The sequence below is a fragment of the Crinia signifera genome, chromosome 1 (genome assembly GCF_055691185.1).
Source record: "Crinia signifera chromosome 1, ASM5569118v1, whole genome shotgun sequence".
Taxonomy (NCBI): Eukaryota; Metazoa; Chordata; class Amphibia; order Anura; family Myobatrachidae; genus Crinia; species Crinia signifera.
Window position 1 is genome coordinate 77,926,287 of NC_139217.1, and position 19,336 is coordinate 77,945,622.

At 47.0% G+C, this 19,336-nt stretch overlaps 1 protein-coding gene across 1 annotated transcript in view; it reads left to right on the forward strand.

Annotated features, from left to right (window-relative positions):
• Nucleotides 1–19,336, forward strand: part of GNPDA2 (glucosamine-6-phosphate deaminase 2) — a 435,608-nt gene that overhangs the window by 403,993 nt on the left and 12,279 nt on the right. Inside the window, exons 3-5 of the mRNA XM_083166699.1 lie at nt 1,942–2,109; nt 7,337–7,438; nt 13,899–14,081. Coding sequence (XP_083022825.1) covers nt 1,986–2,109; nt 7,337–7,438; nt 13,899–14,081 — 409 coding nt within the window. The 5' untranslated portion in view covers nt 1,942–1,985. The remainder of the gene's footprint in view (nt 1–1,941; nt 2,110–7,336; nt 7,439–13,898; nt 14,082–19,336) is intronic.

Below are 19,336 nucleotides of genomic sequence, written 5' to 3' on the forward strand. Positions count from 1 at the left end.
CGCACAAAGCAGCAGTGGTCCCTTTTTGCAGTTGTGGACTCAATTAATGTGTGTTTCATCCATTAACTACATTGTGTGCTGTGTTTTGAATGTTTAAATGTTTAATATAATTTTGAAGTAAAGTTAACACAAATGCTGAACGTAATTTTCCAGTTATATATGTGACGCACAAAAATTTTAATTTCCTTCCAAAGTTGCACAGCCAAAATCTTTTGCCGCACACAGCCTTTGTAAAATTAGAGGGAACATTGGTGCTGGGGTATGGACACAGCATGGCAAGTATTCAATGCCCGGGGCGAGCGGTGACAGCGAGCAGGGCTGCCTGCTCGCTGTCACCGCTCGCCCCCACAGTATTCAACTGACCCCCCTAATACGCCGATTCCGTTTTGGGAGCGAGGGGGAATCTGGGTTTTTTGCTGCTGAAGCAGTGAAACCCGCAGTGAAATGCAGCTGATTCGCTGCATTAACGTAGGTTTCACTGTTTGGGGGAATCCTCACTGTCCTGTGACGGCGAGGATTCCCCCGGAACGTTAAACAACGAGGATTGCTGGTTTTCTGCGATCCTCGCTGTTTAACCCCCTCGCCAGCTGTGGTGTGTAGCATTGAATACAGCATCATGAGTGCAGAGTGGCGTTAGTTATGGGCAAAGGATGGCCGGCCAGCGTCACTAATGTGGGTGGGATGGTCCCGCTGGCGTGACTATGGAGGCATGCCCTGCAGCAGACGTTACTGTGGGGGTATGCTGGCATGCCTATCTCCCACAGAGGTGCCAGGCAGCCACCAAGCTCTGTGAACAGATGCATGGAACATGAGTGTGAGTGTCCATCCACAAGTTTTTCAGTGGGACACAGGGTAGCGCACCAATCCTTACATTCACAAATCAACAACAATTTGGGGTTCATGCATCAAGCAGTGAAACCCACAACCAGCCGGAGCAAAGTAATAAAAGTAATACACCTTTTCCACTACCGTAATAAACCGCAGTATTGCCGGGTCAACCTGGGTTGGGTTTTGGCAGAAAAGGGTCCCTGAATAATAACCTGGGCCCTGTGACCCATAAGGGCCTCGGTAAGGGTGCAGTGTAAACTGGTAACATCGGGCATTCAATCAGAGTCCAGTTAAAACCCTATGTAGAGCCGGCACACCAGCATGTGGAGATGTAATCTCCAAACACTGGAAGAAGAAACCCCCACCAATCTGGTGGTGTCAAGCCACTGTGATACCTTTTGAAACCCACATTCAGTTGACCACAGGTTTTAGATGGGCAAGGGGTATAATTGTGTAGCACCATACGCAGTGACATATATACCCAGTACTAGAGGGTTTAAACGTCTTGTATTCTTCTGAGAAACACAGGCCCTTATTCTGGTTCACTCGCAAAGGCAAATTCCTTCTCAAATGGACAAAACCATGTACCCTGCAAGTGGGGCAGATGTAACTTGTGCAGAGAGAATTAGATTTGGGTGGGGTTTTACTTCAAAGTGAGATCTATATTGCAGTGTAAAAATAAAGCAGCCAGTATTTTCCTTGCACAGAAACAAAATAACTCACCCAAATCTAACTCTCTCTACATGTTACATCTGCCCCCCTGCAGTGCACATGGTTTTGTCCATTTGAGAAGGAAATTGCCTTTGCAAGTAAACCAGTATAAGGGCCATACTTCTGGATACATTATATTGCAGTAATACATCTGTAAATACCAATGAATGTACAGTATTTTACCATTATACCTCATGTGTGAAAGTATCATTAAGGTTTTCCAGGCTATTAAATGCTAGAATAAGGTGGATTTAAGGATCCAAGCGCAATCTAGAAGGTGTGCAGCTGGGTTACTGTAACGATAGTGTTTTTGACAACCACCACCAAGGCTATTAAATGGTTACAGAATTTGTGTATTACACTGTATTTACAACTCTTTCTGCGTCTCCTCTTTATTTGTAGATTTGGAGCCGTATGCTGTCCAGGCCGAGGTCTTCCTAACAAACATGAGACTAGTGATTCTGGATGACTATGCCCTGGCTAGTGAGTGGGCGGCCAAGTACATATGTAATCGCATCATCCAGTTTAATCCCGGACCCGACAATTACTTCACTCTTGGGTTGCCCACAGGTAATAAATGCATTGCCTAAATTGTTTCCCACTGTATAGCTGGATACTTGCCTAAACACCAGAAGGTGAAAATGCACCAGCCAATCAACTTCTAACTGTCATTTTCAAACATAGCTGATTGGTGCATTATAACCTTCTACTTTAACTCTTCACCAGGCTTAATACATGTGCCCCAATATATTGCATCACCGTACACATAGCTGGTGCCTGCTTTATGTAACAGTGGGTGCCGGACGGGGTCCCGACAGTCGGGATCCCGACAGTCATTAACCCGACGTCGGGATCCCGACTGTTAAAAACACAGACGGCCGGCGGCTATTTTCCCTCGTGGGGGTCCACGACCCCCATAGAGGGAGAATAGAATAGGTGGCGAGCGTAGCTTGCCACCTTGCCCGCAGCGTGGCGAGCGCAGTGAGCCCGCAAGGGGCTTTGTTGCGCTGGCCACGCTGTCTGAGGCCAGGCAGTCGGGATCCCGACGTCAGGATAATGACTGTCGGGATCCCGACTGTCGGTGACTCATACCACACCCGTAACAGTACGGTGTCAGCAATGGCTTCATCCCATCTGATGCACAGAACATACAGTAGGACGTTTTGACCAACCTGGTTCATCAATTGGTTGGATTTGAGGGTACAGACCTTGTAAACTATATTGTATAATGTGTACCCAGCTAAAGGATTTCACTGAGATTTATGGTCCGAAAAGCTGCTGTCTTTTTATTGTGTGTACATACTGTCCTCCCTAATGTTAATAGTTACTGTGCCTCCCACACAGCTGATACAACAGAGATAGGATCATGAGGTCAGAGTTAATAGTGGGGTGGGAAACCAACCGTGGCTGGTATGAGGATTGTCAGTTCCCCTTTTGGGAAGGTACCAGCGCTGGCTGAGAAAAACAATATATGACCGTTTCTTTCTTAAGATATATTTATTATAATAAATACCAAATAATAATTTATGTTTATTAAACATGAAAAGACACGTATAATTTTTTATTTTTTTTTGTAAATTCAGTATTTTTCATTGAAATTTTAGCATAAAACAAACACCCCATACATATAGGAGGGCAGTTAGAGCAACAACGTAAAACTGCAAAGTAGTCAGGAGGAAATACAGCATAAATATACAGTCCTATGTGGATGAGCAAGGTTTGTATATCACATGGATACAGAATATCTCCAGAAAACAATCATGGTACCTCATTCCCCGACCAGTCAAAAGCATTATAGAACATATGGTGAAATATTGATTTGTAGACTGGGGTAAACAGCATCCTCCCGCTTAGTAGGGATCGCTTATTATATTTTGCAGTGACCAAGTTAACCTAGAATAAAAATATATGCCCAACTACCCAAAATAAAAAGTAGAATGATTCCCAAAGCAAACCTACCCCAAAACCGCCTACCCTGTATATCCTACCCCCAACATAGACATACCTGGAGCCCTTAACCATATAACCCCTACTCCACTAACTATACTATATCCTAAACTATACTAACCTAGTTAGACCCTCCCTCCCCAGCTAGTGGTCCTCAGCTAGACTAATATAATACCCACCTAACCATCAGGATAGAGACATCTACATCATAACTAATCTATACCAATCTAGTTAACCCCTTCTAACTCCCCCACCCACCCAATTGAAGGATAAAACACCACCATACAGGTTGTGGATGCAGAGAGAATGTGCTCCTTTTAATATTGAATCAGGCTCACTTACAGAGCATTTTATGTGTAATGTCCCTGTATAAACAAGGAGGGACAGGCAGCCCCGAGCCAGCACGGACAAAATGGATAATGGCATCTGTTATAGCAGGTTCACCCAGGCCAAGATGACTGTGACCCTCTCCCTATCACCGTGATGCGCGGCAGGGTCACTCACAACTCTGGGCGTCAGGATGTGGAGGATACAGCAGGGAACCGGTGTTAGCAGAGCAGGAGATCGCCGGTGAAGAAGACCTGGCCCGGCGGGATGGGAGTTTAGCTGTCCGGAACTCCGGAGCCGGCTCTCACAAGGGGCAGCAGCAGCAGGATGGCGCCGGTGTCCGGCCTCTGCCCGGGATCTTTGCGGCTGATGACCTGGAATCTCCGCAGTAGGTTTTGGAGATGTGTATCAGCGGACAGAATTTCCAGGATGGTGCCTGGCTGCAAGCGCACTGGAGCCAGCGCGAACCAGGCCAGGGGTCCCGCTGCATCCACTACAATCCGTACAGGAGGATGTCAAGCAGCCCAGCAGTGGCAGAGAAGCACTAGGGGTCATGGTGAGCAGGACAGGAGTGTCCAAATTCCCGCAGGTGGGATATAAAGCAGGATTTATGCGGAGCTCAAGCACCCTGCATCCTTCTACTTGCTCAGCCAAGCCACGCCCCCGACACGTATGAATTTAAAATAATAAATCCCCTAGGACTTGGGTTTCCTCCAGTTAGTAAATAAGAAGCAGTGAATTACTAGATCCTTTAGGCAGTCCTTGATTGGTTCCAGATAAATAGGAGCATGAAGATCTTTGTTTGATGTAGTCCCGGACAGATCCCTAGTCAATTCAATGTAAGTTAGTAAAGCACTCGAAGGATAGTCCTGTTGGTATCCAGACTCATGATAGATTGACTCTAGGTCGACAGTCATAAGGTCGACCCCTATTGGTCGACTGGGTCAAAAGGTCAACATGAAAAAGCGGTACACTTAGACGGTGTCCATGTTGACCTATCTCGACATAGACACCAAAAAAAACATGAAAAATGTATGTCCACCTTTTCATTGTCAACCTTTTCACTGTCGACCATATTACTGTAGACCTAGACATTGTAGATATAAAATACCATAACTGTCCTAATTCAGCCCAAAAAGGAATCTTGGGGTGGTGAGTAGCAAATAAGCTCCACACGTTTCCCTGGTGTGTCTCCCAGCTTCCTCAGGAGCACCTTGATACATAGAGTATGTGCCTTTTGATGTTTAGTGACCGATGTGATTTGATTTGCGTTTTTAATTTTATATTTACTAAACAAATGGTCTTTTATTGATTTTCTCAGCCAGCGCTGGTGCCTTTTTGTTTTTAGGGAATGTCTGGGACTTGGGCTGATGAGTAGCCATACACCCTGCAATGTCTGCTCTCTTCCTATGACACTTTCTTGCTTATTCACATCTTTTTTGGGGGCTAATTAGAGGCATTTAGAACATAACTACAATACTCTACTTTTGTATTGTACATTGCCTGCTTGCATTCTCCAGAGTATCACAGTCGCATCTCTGTCATATGAACTGTCTGCATGGATAACACAGTATTATATCTGGATTATTTTCTGTTTCATGGGATTTGAATCATATTTATTAATAGACTCTGGCTGCTTGATATTATAGAGCGCTATCGACTCAAGACTGCTTTTTCTCAAGGTGTCACTGCATCCTGTCTCTCTCATCTGTGGTCAGATATGCGAAGAACCATAGAAAACAGAAGTCCCTGGTGTATACCCTTGATATTTACATTGCATCTATCTTTCAGTACTCACTCATTCAGCATACCAGTCATGTGGATTAATCTGCAGTGCTCTAATTGGCAGGGTAACTGGGTGTTAATTGCTGAAAAGTAGTAGCATACGGTGCAATCTGATTTTGTTCTCTCATTTGTGATTAATAATGGCAGTACAGTCTTACCACACTGGTTGCCCAATCTTGAAATCTACACAGTGAAAGGCTCAGTGAGTACCTAGGTTGGGAAACCCCTAGGGCAGGGCTGGGCAACACCGGCCCTCCAGATGTTGATGAACTACACATCCCAGCATGCCTTGCATCAGTTTCAGCATGGCCACATCGCAAAACTAATGCAAAGCATCCTGGGATGTGTAGTTCATTAACATCTGGAGGGCCGGTGTTGCCCAGCCCTGCCCTAGGGGATACTGGGTACAGTACTAAGCCCTAGTCCCTGTGCACAAACACCAGAAACAAGTGGATATTTTTACATTCTTCTCTATCCCAATTGACCTTATTCAAGCAGCCTGATGCAATCCTCCAGTGAGGATGTATACATTTTTCCTTTAATAGTCTCCATATATATAGTGATATTTGCATCTGTACAACATTTTGGTTGTAGAGATTCTATTTAGTGTTCGCCTGATTAATTATTTATTTTTGTTTTTTTTTGTCTTGTCCCTCATTGCTGATTCATTTTAAGCAGTCAAAATAAGTTATATGTTAAATAACAACATTTTTAAAATAAGCCCCAGCAAAGATTTATATTGCTATTTTATAGTGCGCGTTGCAAAGAATGTGGTGGGTATTTTCATATGTTCTTATATGAAAATCATTTACTACAGTCCCAAAGGAACAGGGTTTATTTTTTTTAGTCCTTACTCTAACACAGGGGTGTCCAAACTTTTTGCGACGAGGGCCAGATTTGGTGAAGTGTAAATGTGTGGGGGCCGACCATTCAGCCTGACATTCTTTGAATCATTAATCACATCAGAATGGTCCCCCACTCTGCCCCCATTCACTGTATGTTCCCCACTCTGCACCCATTCACTCTGTCCCCCAGCCTGCCCCCCTTCTCTTAATGGCCATCACTGCCTCCATTCACTGTATGTCCCCCAGCCTGACCCTCCTTCACTGTATGTCCCCCACTCTGCCCCCTCCCTTCTCTGTATGTTTCCCAGCCCCTTGTGTGAACCAGAGGAAGGAGAGGCAAAGCAGGCACTGCAAGGACAGCAGATGCTTGGGCTCCCGCTGCTGCCCTCCTCCGCTCTGCATGTTACGGGAGCAAGCTTCCCCCTTGCTGACCCCCTCCCCAAATACTGCTGTCACTGTGATTGTGGAGTAGGGTGATATACGATTGAAGCAGCAGGGGTAGGACGCCAAACACATTTGACTGTGGCGGCCGGCACCTCCTCACTGCAGCAGACAGCAAGGTAAAGGTGCGCTCGCCAGGGCCCCACCTTTAGTGTCCTGTGCTTCCCACATCTGATGCTCTGCCCGCTTCCAGCTGGAGGCTGCGGGCCGCTTGAAATGACAGCGCGGGCCACAATTGGCCCCTGGGCCTGACTTTGGACATGCCTGCTCTAACATGTACTGCCCTGGATGGAATAGAACCCATTGGACCAGCCCTGTGAAGGAGCAATGCTAACCACTGTGCCAACATGCACCTCACACTGTACCCAACATTTCTACAGTGATATGCTTGTTTCTGTAATGATTTTTTTTTGTCTGTTTACTATTTGACATTTAAATTTGCTTTTGTACAGGCAGCACCCCTTTAGGATCTTACAAAAAACTTATTGAGTATCACAAAAGTGGGGACCTTTCATTTAAATATGTGAAGACATTCAATATGGACGAGTACGTTGGTGAGTTGTAGTCGTTTTCCAATATTATAAACAGAGGTTTGTATGAGATATCTACCTGGAGTGAATCATTCTGCTAAATACATATTTTCTGTTATGTTTATCTGTAGCTATCTATTATGTATACTTCCGTACCTTCTTATGCGGTAAAGCCTGTTCCTTTCTCTTTACCATGTCAGATGAGATGTACAGTACTAAGCCTTGAAAAGTGATAAAATGGAGAGTGATAAACCACCAACCAATCAGCTCATCCCTTTCATTTTTTTTAAACACATTTGTGACATGACGTTAAGAGCTTATTGGCTGTTGGTTTATCACTCTACATTTTATCACTTTTTAAGTTTAATACTTCTGGCCCTGGGGATTGCAATTGACCAGGATATTGCTATCAATGGTGGAGATCCAATGTTTTTTGGTACTTGTGTATTAGCAGGGCTCCTGGCTACGCTACGCTGACAACCATAGCTTGTCAGTGTAGCCTAGCCGGGCGCCCTGCTTACTTAACGTCCATCACGATACCCGCAGCGCCGGGGACATCGCTGCGGGGATCGTGATGGACGTTAAGTAAGTATAAAGGGTACTTCTGTACTTTCACGGCGCCAGCATGGCGCCGCGCGTCAGAGTCCCCTTGCGGGGCTCGCTTCGCTCGCCCACGCTGCGGGCTCGGTGGCTTGCTACGCTCGCCACGCTAATTAAAATCAACTCCATGCCAACATGGATAGTGGAGGTATGAACTATCCATGTTGGCATGGCGTTAACTTAGTTTATTTTACTTAGTTAGTGGCGAGCGTAACCCGGAAGTACGTGCGGCGCCATGCTGGCGCCGTGAAAGTAAAGAAGTACCGTATAAAGCACTACACACATATTAGCAGGGCGCCTGGCTAGGCTACGCTGACAATGTAGCCTAAGGTATGTTGTCAGCGCCTCCTCCATGACACCCCGGCGGCAGCATTCCCCTCCTCCGGCAGTCACTCCCCGGCGCCAGCAATGTACTCAATTCAGCTTACTGCCGCTGGGGGAGCATCACATGGTTTCCCTGCTCCCCCAGTGGCACTACGCTAATTGCGTACATTGCTGGTGCTGGGGAGTGACTGCCGGAGGAGGGGAACGCTGCCGCCGGGGTGTCATGGAGGAGGCTGCCGGAGGAGGGGAACGCTGCTGCCGGGGTTTCATGGAGGAGACGAGTGCCGGAGGAGGGGATTGCTGGCGCCGGGGACATCGCTGCGGGGATCGTGATGGACGTTTGCCGGCCCGTAGGGTAAGTATAAAGCACTACACACACACACACCCACACACACACATTTCACCCACTAACACAATCCTATCCCCACTATCCACGTGGGCATGGAGTTAATTTTATCAAGTGTTGATAAAATTAACTCCACGCCCAGGTGGATAATGGGGGTATGACTTGGGTAGTGGGGATATGAACCATTGTGTACTAGCACAGCTCCTGAACAGGTTACGCTCTGCATAAACCCATATGAGCCCATTGCAGCTGTATACAATGTATGTGATTTAAACAGGTCTGTTTCACTACAAGTCCCAGCAGTCTGCTCTGCATAAACCCCTATGAGCTCTGCCTGGGCAGTTCTTTAATTGAGAAATCTACTAAGTGAGAAATATACAAAGTGGGATTTACTTATAAAGAACAGTTATAAAACAGTTGAACAACATCAAACAAGGTAAATACAATACTTATTCCACATTATTTCAAAACAATATCCACTCGACTTAACCTGGTCACCAACATACAAACTATCACATCATGCTCACCACAATGCTACTTCTCATTTAGGGCCTTATTCGAGTTCACTCTTTCTGACAAAATCCTTCTTAGATGGACAAAACTATGTGCACTGCAGGGGGGCAGGTGTAACATGTACAGATGGAAATAGATTTGGTGATTCTTTGCAGGGTAAATACTGGCTGCTTTATTTTAACACTGCAATATAGATCTCACTTTGAAGTAAAACCCCACCCAAATCTAATTAGATCTGAACAAGTTACATCTGCCCCCCTGCAGTGCACATGGTTTTGTCCATCTAAGAAGGATTTTGTCTGAAAGAGTGAACTCGAATAAGGCCCTTAATTACATGGCATACTCGCCAAACTTCAACCATCCTGTAATCTCCCTGACACTCACCACTCAGTGCACATTGCCTCTTCCATTATTCACTCCCCTCTTCTAAACACTCATGAGCTCTTTACTTACCTCTCTACTTGTACTTTCACATCCACATCCCATCACCAATACACAAAACTGCAAACATCCACCTATATCTATCTCTCCTTTCTAATCTTATTAGCTGGTGACATATCACCAAACCCAGGCCCCAACCACCTGTCCCACTCAGATGTCATTGCTTCTAAGCCTAGAAATTCATCTAACATGCCATAACATAAATATCACATGCCTCCCACCACACACCAAACAACTTACATGTGCCCTATTGAATGCACGCTCTGTTTGCAATAAATTAACATCTATCCATGACCTCTTCATCTCTCACAACTTCAATCTGATGGCCATTACAGAAACCTGGCTCACACAATCAGACACCGTCTCGCCTGCAGCGCTGTCACATGGTGGTTTCCACTTCACTCACACCTCCAGGCCTCGTAACTATAAAGGAGGTTGGGGTTGGTATATTGCTGTCACAAGCCTTCACATACTCAGTTCTACCACCAATTTCTTCACTCACATTTACATCATTTGAAGTACACTCCATTAGAGTTTTTTCCCCTTTCTCTCTGTGTGTTGCTGCTATCTATCGCCCTCCTAGGCTTCTTAAATCTAAATTTCTGGAAGATTTCTCTGCCTGGCTCCCCCATTTCTTATCCTCTGACATCTCCACTGTCATCCTGGGTGACTTCAATATTGCTATTGACAGTCTACCATCTTTGCATGCTTCCAAACTCCTCTCTCTAACCTCCTCTCTCGGCCTCTCCCAGTGGTCTGACTCCTCTACTCATGAGGAAGGCCACTGCCTTGACCTTATCTTCACCAGGCTGTGCTCAGTCTCTGATTTTACTAACACTCCCTTCCCTCTCTCTGATTACCCTCTCACTCCTCCATTACCTCAAGCTCAGTGACACAGAAATCATACAAGCCTACTCTAACCCGCAGAAATACTAATGCTATTCATTTTTCACAACTTTCCACCTCCCTCCAACAACAGCTCTCACTAATTTCTACATTTACCTCTCCTGACTCTGCTGTTTCCCACCTCTACCTGACTCTTGAAACAGCCCTTGATGAAGTGGCTCCAGCTACCCATTATACCCCACGTAGGCTTAGATGCCAACCATGGCACTCCAAAACAACAAGACAACTATGAAATCAGTCACGTAAAGTAGAACACAATGGCGTAAATCTCATAATATGACTGATTTCCTCACATATAAGACTAGCTACCACTCCTACTGCAATGCTTTGGACATGGCCAAACAAACATACTACCCATCTCTTCTCATGCCACCAACCCTAAGCGACTTTTTAACACCTTTTAAGTCTCTTCTGTACCCTCCCCCTCCTCCCCCACCGGCTACCATCAGTGCACAAGAACTTGCCTCCTACTTTAAGGACAAGATTGATAACATCCGAGATGAAATGGTATGCTCCACAACCTCTAACCCGCTTTCTTCCACACCTGAACCCTTTGGCACTTTCTCTTCATTTGAGCCCACAAATGAAAAGGAAGTATCCGCACTCTTCTTATCATCCTACTCTAATACCTCTCCTCTTGATCCTATACCTGCACAATTCATTAAAAATCTATCTTCTGTGCTTATTCCAACCTTAACTAAAATCTGCAATCTCTCTCTTGCTACTGGTACTTTTCCGTCTCTGCTCAAACATGCAGTGATTACTCCCATTCTGAAAAAACACAATTCTGACCCTAACTCTCTCTAACTATCGTCCTATCTCTCAGCTCCCATGCCTCTCCAAGCTACTCGAGAGACTTGTCTACTCTCGCCTCACAAACTTTCTTAACTCTAACACCCTATTGGACCCGCTTCAGTCAGGCTTTCACTCTCAACACTCCACTGAGACAGCACTGACTAAAGAGGTGAATTATCTGGTAACTGCTAAGTCTAAAGGCCATTACTCACTGCTTATTCTTCTAGATCTTTCTGCTGCGTTTGACACTGTGGATCACACTCTCCTTTTACAAACACTACACTCCCTAGGTCTTAATGATACAGCCATTTCCTGGTTCACATCTTACCTATCTGATCGCTCTTTCACTGTTCGCTTCTCTGACTCTACTTCCTCTTCACTACCTCTGTCAGTCGGGGTTCCGCACGGCTCAGTCTTAGGTCCTCTGCTTTTCTCAATCTATACCTCCTCACTTGGCAAACTAATCAGCTCTTTCGGATCTCAGTATCACTTATATGCGGATGATACTGAAATCTATCTATCAACCCCAGAGTTGTCACCAGTGGTTTTGGGCCGAGTCTCTGAATGTCTCTCTGCCATCTCATTTTGGATGTCTTCTCGCCAACTCAAACTCAATATTTCCAAAACAGAATTACTTATAATCCCGCCAACTAAGATCAGTTGCCATCCCGATATCTCCATCACTGTTGACAACTTGACAAGCTTGTTGCTTAGGGGTCATCCTTAACTCTGACTTGTCCTTTCTTCCTCACATTCAATCTGTCTCCAAATCATGTTACATGCATCTAAAAAACATATCCAAAATACGACCGTATCTCACACAAGACACTACTAAATCTCTTATCCATGCACTCATTATATCCCGCATTGATTATTGCAATAGTCTCCTAACTGGTCTTCCCAAGAACAGACTCTCACCACTACAATCCATTTTAAATGCTGCTGCTAGGCTGATCTTCCTTGCACGACGCTCAACGTCTGCTGATCCGATCAGCCAGTCCCTCCATTGGTTACCTGTATCTTACCGTATTCAATATAAAACACTTCTACTAGCATATACAGCTATTAACCATACTGCACCAGCATATATCTCTCTACTTATCACACAATATCTCCCATCTCGACCACTCCGCTCTGCACAAGATTTGCGTCTCTCTTCTGAATGGATCACTAGCTCCCATTCACTATTACAGGACTTTCATCGGGCTGCTCCCACTCTATGGAATGCCCTTCCATGCACAATAAGACTCTCTACTAGCCTCCAAACGTTCAAGCGTTCCCTGAAAACTCACCTCTTCAGGAAAGCCTATCATATTTAGGTACCACATGCATAACCCTCTGAGGCACTTATGTATTATATAGCTTCCCTTCTGGACTTGTAACTTGGTGGGACTGCTATGCTATTACTGGTGCCTGTCCTTGTGTTTCCCCCCTATATCCCTATAGATTGTAAGCTTGCAGCAGGGCTCTCCTACCTCCAAGTCTGTCTGTTGTTACCCAGTTTGTTATATCACTGTCTACTATTGTAAAGCTCAACGGAATCTGCTGCGCTATATAAGAAACTATAAATAAATAAGTTACGTAGTTTACATAGCCAGCATAGTGGTGTATTGGTATTCTCAATACACCACTACACAAACTACCTAATGGGCGCCCTGCTAATATACAAGTATGTTTTTTTTTTCTTTAACGACAGCATTGATGCGGGATCATGGCAGAATGGTCCCGACTTCAGAAGCTGTCGGGCACGTTCTGCCGATAACGGCCGTGGATTGTCGTGATCCAGGCCGCAGATCGACAATCCACGGCCATTTTCGCAGCCACGCCCCCTTTGCGTCCATCAGCAGGCGGGACATTCAATCCCGTATGTCGTTATGCGGTCGATCTAACCGCGAATGGGCCAGCATACCCCCCCCCATTATTTGCTACAGATCAAGGGTTTTGCAGATGCTGCATGAAGAGCGAATCTGGGTTCATGAAGAGAGACCAGCTCCCCCAAAGTTACTGCATTGTTCAAGTTTGTGTGATCTGTTATTGGCTTTGGTGCCTTTGGTACAGTATTGACTTTGGTACCACTTGGTAAGACTTATTATAGTATTAACATAAAGGTATAATTGTTGGTTGCAGTGTCTTCAAATAACAAAGAACCAAGTAACGACTGACTGGACAACCTGCAGATATGCCAATATATTAGTGCTTTTACAGTTAATTGATTTTTTTTTTTTTTTTTGTATCTTGTGTGTGTGTGTGGGTGGGGGGGTTGGTGGGGGGGGGGGGTAGTTTTATTGTTTTATTCATAAAATATTTGGTTTGCCTGAAATGGTTTTTGACTACATACAATTTGATCCTTTAGTTACTACAAACATTAATAACTGTGATATGTATGTTTTTACTGTAAGGTTTTATAGATGTCTATATTTACAGCTTCTATCCTTGTCAGCACCATACATATGGCATAGTGAATAACCATTGACAATGTTAAGAAACGTCTAATACTTGCACTAAATAATCTTCTGCTGTATTAGTATCTCTTAAGGTGTGTATGTTGCTTGCTTTCAGGACTTCCCAGGAACCACCCTGAGAGCTACCATTCATACATGTGGAACAATTTCTTCAAGCACATCGATATTGACCCCAATAATGCGCACATCCTGGATGGGAATGCCACCGACCTGCAGGCGGAATGTGAGGAGTTTGAGAAAAAAATTAAGGAAGCTGGAGGCATTGAGCTGTTTGTTGGAGGTATTCCCTACATCATCTGTTCAGCAGCTACCATGTGTACCGTCTTTACATAGTTACATAGTAAATAAGGCTGAATAAAGACTTGCGTCCATCTCAAGTTCAACCTAGGTTTTAATAGCTTATCCCTTGTTAAAGACAGAATATGATTCATTTTAAAGACAGAAAACGATTCTTATTTGTACCCCTGGATCTTTTTAACCAATTAATGTTTGTCCAACCTTATTTTAAACATATTTATTGTGTCTGCCGACACCACTTCTCCAGGAAGAGAGTTCCACAGTTGGACTGCTCTGACCGTAAAGAAATTTTTTCTTTTGAGGGAACAAAATCTTCTTTCTTCTAATCTAAACTCGTGTCCTAGATTCCTTTTTTGCAGAAAAAAGGGTGCTTGACAGTTCCTTATATTGGCCCTTGATATATTTCTCTGACATGCAGCAGGGACCACTGGAATCACATCGGGTATTAGAGCTGGGAATGCTGGGAGCTAGGCACTTCTTAATATTAATTAGGGGATACTGGCTCCTCTCCTCTAAGACCCACAATCCCCCAGTGAGAAAATTGTGCCAGGGAGTTAGGTCACAGTTTTTCTGCTCCTGCACTTTTTTCAAGTTTTTTGCTAGATATATTTTTTTACAAGTACTTTTTACTTGGTAGTAGTTGTGAATCCCTTCCCCACCTATTGAAAGGTGTGGGTCCGGGTATTCAGCGCCCCTGGAGATCTAGGTCGTCAGTCAGGACCTCGCTAAAGGTGCCTGCCTGCACGAGTTCCGTGCTCCTGCCGCCCCTCCAGCAAAGGGGACGCCAGTCACGACGTGGAAGCCTCCGGTGGTGAGTAGGCGCTGAGCGCTCTTTCCACACGCCGTCCCCTGCTCCCCGTCTGCCGCGCTGTACGCGGTTCCCTGCAGCGCTGTGAGGCGCCGCCATCTTGACAGACGGCGCGTCCTCGTGTACAGGTCTCACGCGGCAGATCTAGGTGCCGGTGCCGTTACACGGAGGAGCGCTACCAAGCGGGTGGCTCTGGGCGCTGTCAGGTCTGCACACGCTGGCTAGGTAAAAGGGAGAGGGGACACGCTTGAGGCGGGCATGGCGCGGCCATTACGCAGATACACAGTAAGGCTGACTCTTTCCTGTTCACAGGTGACTGCAGCTTAGAAGGCTCTGAAAGAGGTTTATCACTGACACAGCGTGTTACGCTGTATTGGTCTTGGTGTAACAGGGCTCATTCTCCTCCAGGTCTCACGGAACCCTGAGGTTTTTGGCTTGTGAGAGGTGTATCTGTACTCAGTGTGTGTGTGGGTGTAAGATTCTGTATCGCACGCTGTATTGGACCGGGCGAGCAGGGATCATGACGGGCAAGTCCAAAGCCTCTCAGAAGGTTTTCGCTTGTACTGTTTGCACAGCAAAGTTTTCTCAATACACAGCTGAGGGTAATGCCACTGTTTGTCAGTCATGTTCAGGTGCTGAATCTGCATCACTGGCGGGGTCTCAGGCGCCCCAGTGGGCCTCAACCTTAGTGGGAACTATGTCAAAACTCACTTCTGAGTTGGCGCTGGCTCGCAGAGCTGAGCCTTCATGGGCTACAGCCCTAGCAAGGTCTGTGGAGGGGTTAGCTAGCTCCATGAACAGACCAGAGAGGCCTTCCACATCCAGCAATAAGCGACCTTATCAGGCTATTATTGTGGAGGATGATTTAGAGGAGGAACAGGATCCATTTCACGAAATGGAGGATGGTGAATGGGAAGAGGTTCAGGATGTCATTCCTGAGGGAGAACCTACTCCTTTAGGGATAGAGGCTCTTATTATGGCGGTAAAGGAGGTTCTTCGTTTACCGGAGGATCCCAGACCAGAGCCGCAGGAATTTGATCTGTTTGGTGGGGTTCAGAAAGCATCAGTAGTCTTTCCCTGCCCAAATCAGGATCAGCTTGTGGCAGCATGGAGGAACCCGGACAAACGGTTCCAGATTCCCAGACGTTTTATTTCTCTGTATCCCTTTGAGCCAGCCGCCCTAAGCAAGTGGGAGACTCCGCCTCCGGTGGACACCTCAGTTTCCCGGCTGTCCAAGAAGACGACACTGCCAGTCCCGGGGGCTTCGGCCTTGAAGGATCCCTCTGATAGAAAGATGGAGGCTACTCTCAAGGCCATTTATGTAGCAGCAGGGACTCAGCTCAGACCGGCAATAGTTTCGGCCTGGGTAAATAGGGCAAATGTCAAATGGGCGGAGTTAATCATCGAGGGATTGGAGGCAGGTATGCCTATGGATGAGATACGCTGCTTAGCAGAACACATTAGGGAGTCTGCTATGTTTTTAGGAGAGGCGGATAAGGATGTATCATTGATCTCTTCTAGAATCTCAGCAAGCGTCATTTCTGCGCGGCGAGCCCTCTGGCTTCGCTCTTGGCAGGCGGACGCGGAATCTAAGAGGGCTGTGGAGGGTCTTCCCTTTTCTGGGGACATCCTCTTCGGCCCTGAATTAGATAAGTGGATCTCACAAGCGACGGGGGGGAAGTCGGCTTTCCTATCGTCTGCAGCTCCTCCCCCTCCTAGACGACAGTTCGCAGGTCCGTCTTTTCAGTCCTTTCGGACTCATCGCCCCTTCCGGGGCAGAGGAAGAGGCTTCCAGTCATCCAGAGGTGCCAGAGCCAGAGCCCGTCCTCAGGCTGCTCCAAGAGTCCAGGAACCTAAGCCCCAGCAGAAGCCGGTGGCATGACGGTTTACCAGCTTCCGTCAGCAGTTTACCGGTAGGTGCCCGTCTGTTGGCCTTCGGAACCCAATGGTTCTCCCTTTCGGAGGATCCTTGGGTTCGCAGGGTAGTTTCAGAGGGGTACCGTATTCAGTTCGAGGCCACTCCTCCGGTACCGCTCTTCACAACGGCTCTACCAACATCTCAGGAAAAGAGAACGAGCCTGCTAGAGGCCATTCGGATCTTGCTGGAGGCTCAGGTCATCATGCCAGTCCCAGCAGCTCAGAGGAACACAGGGTACTACTCAACCCTCTTTGTAGTTCCCAAGCCGGATGGGTCAGTCAGGCCCATTCTCAACCTAAAGCCTTTGAATCTGTTAGTCTCATATCAACCATTCAAGATGGAATCAATCCACTCAGTGATTGCTTCATTGGAACCAGGGGAGTACATGATATCCTTGGATATCAAGGATGCTTACCTACACATCCCGATTTGGATCTCTCACCAGGCCTTTCTCCGTTTTGCCATAGGTCGGGATCATTTTCAGTTCAGGGCTCTGCCCTTCGGATTATCGTCAGCTCCCAGAGTATTCACAAAGACTCTATCAGTAGCCATTGCATACCTCAGATGTCAGGGGGTGACAATCATCCCCTATTTGGACGATCTCCTAATCAAGGCTCCAACGAGGGAGCTACTGGAGAGTCATGCAAGGTTAACTACTCAGACGCTCACCAGCCTGGGGTGGATAATGAATTTCAAGAAATCCTCTCTAGTCCCATCCAGGAGGATCTTGTTCCTAGGTCTTTGGCTAGACACAGAGGCTCTGAGGGTCTTCCTGCCGGAAGACAAGGTCCAGGCGATTTTGCTCCTAGTTCAGAGGATCTTACTTCCACAGAAGATCAGCCTCCATCTGTGCACGCAACTTCTGGGGAAGATGGTGGCAGCCTTCCCAGCTCTGACGTGGGGACGTTTCCACTCAAGACCGTTTCAGTGGGATCTTCTCAGAAAGGGTGCGGGCTCGCACCTGAATCTTCACAGAAGGATCCACTTGTCGGCCGAGGCGAGACATTCACTACTGTGGTGGCGACACAGAAAGAACTTGATAGAGGGTCGTCGGTTTGCAGTCCAGGACTGGATTGTCTTGACGACGGACGCAAGCCTCCGCGGCTGGGGTGCCGTAGTGCTTCACCTCTGTCTCCAGGGCAGGTGGGACCTGCAGGAGAGTCGCTTGTCCATCAATGTGTTGGAGATCAGAGCCATATACAATGCTCTGCTGGAGGCTCAGGAGTTTCTTCAGGGTCAACACATAAAGATAAGGTCGGATAATGCCACGGCAGTCGCCTATGTGAACAGGCAGGGCGGCACGAGAAGCAGCATGGCCATGAAGGAAGTAAGGAAGATTCTTCAGTGGGCGGAACGGTCAGGAGTAATTCTGCTGGCGGTATTCCTTCCAGGCCGGGAAAATCTAGAGGCCGATTTACTCAGCAGGGAGGACCTACACCCAGGCGAGTGGTCTCTCAACCCCGAGGTGTTTCGGGAGCTCACCGACAGGTAGGGAGTTCCCGAGGTGGACCTGATGGCGTCTCAGAAGAACCACCAGCTACCAGCATACCTGGCACGTACAAGAGACCCTCAGGCCATAGCGGCAGACGCTCTGTCAGCTCCGTGGGAGTTCAGTTTCGTCTACCTGTTCCCTCCATTTCCACTTCTGGGCCAGGTACTGAAGAGACTCAAGAGGGAACCAGTGCAGGCTATTCTCATAGCGCCCTGGTGGCCTCGCAGAACGTGGTTCTCAGACATCCAGAGGTTACTGGCAGACGAGCCAGTTCGATTGCCCCTCAGACCGGATCTGCTCCTTCAAGGACCCTTCTTTCATCAGAATCTGCCACAGCTACATTTGACGGCGTGGCTGTTGAGACCGAGGTCTTGCGGGAGAGGGGAATTCCAAGAGCGGTAATCCCAACGATGTTAAGGGCCCGAAAGCCGGCCTCAGCAACGCATTATCACAGAATATGGCGCTCATATGCGGGCTGGTGCGAGTCCAAGGGCTGGCCATTCCGAGTCTTCAAGTTGTCCCGCCTTCTATTGTTCTTACAGAGAGGGTTGGACGGGGGTCTGAGACTGGGTTCTCTTAAGGTCCAGGTCTCAGCCTTGTCTGTCCTCTTTCAGAAGAGATTAGCCCTCATGCCTGAGGTACAGACATTTTTTCAGGGGGTTCTTCGAGTCCAGCCTCCCTTCGTACCTCCCACAGCTCCTTGGGATCTGGATTTGGTACTAGCCTTCTTGAGGTCTGAGACCTTTGAGCCACTGAACAGAGTGGAACTGAAGTTCTTGTGCTGGAAAACAGTAGTTTTGCTAGCCCTTGCCTCAGCTCGCCGGGTTTCGGAGCTGAGTGCTCTGTTCTGTAAGCCTCCTTATTTAATTTTCCACGAGGACAGAGCAGAACTGCGTACTCAGGCCGGGTTCCTTCCGAAGGTGGTATCTTCATACCACATTAACCAGCCTATTGTGGTTCCGGCCTTCCAGGGAGATTCTCCGGAACAATCCTCTTTGGATGTGGTCAGGGCTCTTCGGA